Source organism: Cibotium barometz, chromosome 5 (assembly GCF_041138505.1).
Source record: "Cibotium barometz isolate CiBa-2024 chromosome 5, ASM4113850v1, whole genome shotgun sequence".
NCBI lineage: Eukaryota > Viridiplantae > Streptophyta > Polypodiopsida > Cyatheales > Cibotiaceae > Cibotium > Cibotium barometz.
The window spans coordinates 4,578,804-4,583,613 of record NC_141050.1 but is presented as its reverse complement, the minus strand read 5'-3'; the positions used below and the strand labels follow the sequence as shown (position 1 = coordinate 4,583,613).

The 4,810-nt window shown below is 42.6% G+C and overlaps 1 protein-coding gene across 3 annotated transcripts; it reads right to left on the bottom strand.

The window, feature by feature from the left end:
- Nucleotides 1–485: 485 nt before the first annotated feature.
- On the bottom strand, nucleotides 486–4,548 carry LOC147637984 (pentatricopeptide repeat-containing protein At4g18520, chloroplastic-like). 3 transcript variants are annotated; one of them, XR_015265696.1, is made up of 4 exons: nucleotides 4,282–4,548; nucleotides 4,126–4,202; nucleotides 775–3,988; nucleotides 486–659 (listed from the first exon to the last, which is right to left on the bottom strand). XR_015265696.1 is itself a non-coding variant. In XM_086797271.1 (3 exons), exons 1-3 carry the CDS (start codon nucleotides 4,421–4,423, stop codon nucleotides 1,520–1,522), a joined length of 2,688 nt encoding a protein of 895 aa, XP_086653397.1. In that variant the 5' UTR covers nucleotides 4,424–4,548; the 3' UTR covers nucleotides 486–1,519. The 3 variants fall into 3 exon arrangements, 2 of the variants coding, with proteins under 2 accessions (XP_086653397.1, XP_086653407.1); XM_086797271.1 differs by having other exon boundaries at nucleotides 486–3,988; XM_086797281.1 differs by having other exon boundaries at nucleotides 486–3,988; nucleotides 4,126–4,199.
- Between the last annotated feature and the right edge of the window lie 262 nt (nucleotides 4,549–4,810).

Sequence of the window (4,810 nt, the reverse complement as noted above, 5' to 3'; positions counted from 1 at the left end):
GAACTCCATTTTTTCTCTCCACCCTGCGAATTTCTCTTCTCATCGCAACATTAGTCTGGATTATTCAACACAGCCCTGAAATTTCCACCCTCTGAATCTTCTCTCATCTAAATCAGCCCCAATTATCTCTCCACCCTCAAGTTTCTCTCTCTCATCGCAATCAGCGTGGATTTTTTCTTTCTCCCCTTTATGCGAATCTCTCCTCTCACTGCAATCAGACTGGATTATTTATGTCTTTGCGAATCTCATGAAAATGCGATAAACTACACGTAGAGTATGCTTTTCTCAGTTTTTAATCCACTAGATTTCTTATCTTCATGAATTTAAAAAATATGCATGTGCAAACCCCTGCCTGAACCATCTCATGTGATAAGAACATATCCGCAATACCCAACCCCATGTCACTGCACACGTACGTGCGATAAAACATTTCTTACATTCCTAGTGATTGTTATAACAGGAAAGTAGAAGGTCGGCTGAAAAGAGGAGACAAATGGAAATGTGTTGAATTATGGGGCGGCGTGTAAATAAAAGATGAGCATTTTACAGTTGAACCCATAAAGGAGAAAGACAGAGAAAGGACTGGCTTACAAATATAAGTTAGGCTACTGGGTGCTGTAGCTGGTAGCTTATTACCATGTGGTAGCTAGCATACGCTCCTGCATAATTTCACTGCTAATCAACTTCCACTTTCAAAAACATGGAAAAAGCCAATTGCATTTCAATTTAATAACAGTTCACCCCTAGAAGTTATGACTCTGATGCAGTTTTCACCTGATGACAGTAGGTGAAAATCATCCCGCAAAGATGGATTCCTCAGGTGCTCTCACTAGGCCAGTCACCTCCTGTAGAGCTCAACATTTAAGGGAACTCCAGCATGGGCAAAATATGTTTCAATTGTTTCCTTGAGACGTAAATTATCATTGCTTTGGAACCTGGAGAAATATCCCAAACCACCAGTATGGAACATTTCACCAGTCTAAATCTCTCTTTTCCAGTTCCTTGTATGCTTGTGTGTTCACTGGAATCGTGTGTTCTTAAGAACTACATGGTCATGTAACCTCATTATCATGATTGCTGCAATCCGTCATTGCACGTTTAAAGGCATTCCTGCAAAGCTCTGCGGTGCCCCTTTAAGGTGTACTCAATAACCCAAAAGCGTTTCCAACTTTCCAACATTGCTCTGCACTATCCAAAAAACCAGTCATGCATCATTGTGCATCATTGTGCTTTGCAATGCAATCTTTATTTTCTTGCTTCTGACCTTTATCCAGAGAACCCATGAAGCAGGAATGCATCCAGCTGCATACTCATGCAAAGAGGAAGCTCCTGAAGAATGCTCTTGTGAACAATGTAACAAAATACCAATGAGCATAGATCGTTATTACAAGGGCTACCATGCATGCCACCATAACTTGAAGGAACCAAGAGCCAGAACCTGTACATCAAGGAACCAAGAGCCAGAGCTTACCATGCATGTCACCATAACTTCAAGGAACCAAGAGCCAGAGCTTGTACATCAAGGATCAATCGGTTTTCCACATTCTGCATACATGTCAATCAAGGCATTGAGAATGAAAGGGTTTTTTTCAAGTCCCCTCTTGGTAATCTCAACATGTAACTTACGACCCTTGTCTATGGCTCCTAAACTGCCACATGCCTTCAAGCTGCAAACATATGTGACAGAATTGGGAGACAAGCCCTCACTATGCATCTGTTCCATAGTCTTCAGTGCTTCCTCACCAAGCCCATCTTCAGCGTACTCTGCAATTAGGGCAGTCCATGAAACAACATCTCGACCAGGTAGGTAGTCAAACACTGCCCGTGCTTCTGAATATGAGCCACACCTAGCATACATACCTAGAAGCGAATTGCCAACAAAAAGGTAATCTTCGAACCCCTCTTTAACAAGGTCATTGTGTAATTTACGGCCCATATCTAAGTCTCCCATACTGGCACAAGCCTTCAAGCAGCAAACAAAAGTGACAATATTTGGGGACACCCCTTCTACTTGCATTTGTTCAAAACATTTTAATGCTTCCTTAAAAGGACCGTGATCAGCATAGCCTGAAACTAATGAGGTCCAAGATATTATGTCTCGTATGGCCAGCTTATCAAACACATTGTGTGCTTCTTCAAGTGACCCACATTTAGCATACATATCTACCAAAGAGTTGCAAACTACATAGTCCATGTAAAGGCCCTCTTTCATTATCTCAGCATGTAATTTTCGGCCTCTGTCAAGAGCTCGTGTGCTGCCACAAGCTTTCAAGCAGGAGACATGAGTGAAAGCATTAGGAGACACGCCATCCTCTTGCATCTTTTCTAGATATTTCAATGCATCTGCACCTAGGCCAAATTCAACACACCCCGTGATTAGGGCAGTCCACGAAACGACATCTCGGTCTGACATCTTGTTGAGCACTCTCCATGCTTCTGAAAGTGAGCCACATTTGGCGTACATATCCACCAAAGTATTGCCAACGAAATGATCTAAATCAAAACCCTCTTTCACAATCTCGATGTGTAGCACGTGACCCCTCTTTAAGGCTTTAACACTACCACAAGCTTTCAAATTGTAGATAAATGTGACAGCATCCGGGGATAAACCCTCCACTTGCATATCTTCCAAGCACTCCAGTGATTCCTTGTGCAGATGTCGATCAACATAACCAGCATTCAGAGCAGTCCACAAGTATATGTCACGACCAGGAAATTCATCAAATACTCCACGTGCTTCTGTAAATAAGCCACACTTAGCATAGAAATCCACCAGAGTTCTACCAACAAAGAGATCTTCTTCAATTCCTTCTTTGGCAATCTCTGTGTGTATTTGTTGGCCTTTTTCAATGCATTTTAACCTGGCACAAGCTTTCAGTATGGCCACAAATGTATATTTGCTAGGTCGGATTCCAGCCTCCCTCATTCTAAAAAACAGGTTCAGGCTGTGCTCTGGATTCCCGCCTTCAATGTAGCCTTGTATGAGATAGGTCCAAGAATACTCATTGTGGTGAAACAACCTGTTGAAAACCTGCTGAGCCATGGACAAGCTACCACTATCCACAAACATTGATACAAGATAGCTACCAAGAACTCCATGATCTTCCAGCCCATTGTTGCAAATGTGAGCATGCACACGATTCGCATCTGCCAAACATCTATTTCTCTTGCACTTCTGCAAGAGACACACACACTTCTCCACATAATTTTCTGCAGAATGCACCTCAACCATCTGTTGTAACGCCTCCTCTATGCTCAAGGTCTCCCACCCACTGTAGTATGGCAGCCATGAAAGGGACGCATCCTCTTCTCCTTCCGACAGAAGGGGAGGGTATGACCCCTCTACCAGAACAGGCTCTGGAGACTGCAGATCTTTACCCCCTTTTGTCACCTTGCTGATGCCGTATGTCGTCTCTCCATTGTAGTCATACTCTTCTGCTTCCGATGTAAGGTCAAGATGTGGCTCCTCTACCACAGAGTTCAGATCATCACCCTCTTTCAGCTCCTTCCTAACATTGGATGTTATTTCTCCTCTGAAACAATCCTCTTCTGCTTGCAAAGTAAGGCCAAAACTAGGCTCCTCAGGTAGAATAGGTTCTGCAGACCACAAATCATCACTCCCTTTCACCTCTTTGGTTTTGTTATATACCGTTTCTCCTTTGACACCGTGCTCATCTGTTTTCGTTGTAAGGGAAGGGTATGGCTCACCTGCCAACACAAGCTCAGCAGGATTGCACCCTTTCATCTCCTTTCTCTTACTGTTTCCTTCCGAAGTAGTTTCATCTGCTTCATATGCAAGGCTGGAGTTTGGCCCTTCCAATAGAAGGGGGTCCACAGAATGTGATGCATGCCCCTGTATCATCCCCTCTCTTTCCAACTCTTTCTCTCTTAGTATAACTTTGGCACAACTTGAGCTGTAAGGCCCCTCATTCCACATCAAATCATAATGCATAGTCTTATACTTGAAATTTGAAGCCTTGGGTTTTGTCTGTGGATAAAGTCACCAAAGCCATGTCAATTGGAGAAATCTAACCCTATGTTTAAAAACTCGGATTGCATGAAATCTATTTTAGGTTACTTTGCAGAGGAAAATGACCACAGTTCTAGAGTTAAAGCGCACTTCACCTTGATTTTCCTGCGTTTCCAAGAGCGGCTGAAAGCAGTGAAAGGGTCGGGCCCTAGCTGATCAAAACCTGCTCCTGCTGCAAGAAAAGGGAGATGGTGAAAAACCCTTGCACAGAAGAGCGTGTCATGAAAAAGAATTGAACACGAGGGGATTACTTGAGCACGTGACTGGTTTGCTTATTCGTAAGCTCCCATCATGTCGGGCTAAGGCCGGGTTCCCTCCATGGCAAGCTGGAGGCACATTGCTGCTCATCACCATATCCACGATAATAAGAGTGCCTGTAGACAAGAACGCCATTATATCTATACATAAGTAAGTTTTAAATTTTCTTCTCAACCTAGGTACGATAGAGGATGGGTAAGAAAATCAAAACTCGTTCAAGTGATTTCGAACACACACAAATGTATCTACCCATTGCCCGCAAAAACATCAGAGTTATTCAAAGTAATAATTTGAAAAACTATTACTAGTGTAAATGATTTCCTTACTAACTGCAATAAGGCACATTAATGCCTACTTTGAAGCAATATGCCTATATTTTCCACCCTAAAAACGATGGTTCGTGTAACAATGCTATTCAAAATTGCCATATGCTTGTTTTACTCTTCTAATTTAGTGCTCCAAGTCATTGGGCTTATGCACATAACCATAAAAACGATTAGTAAATACAGAGTGATAAATTTG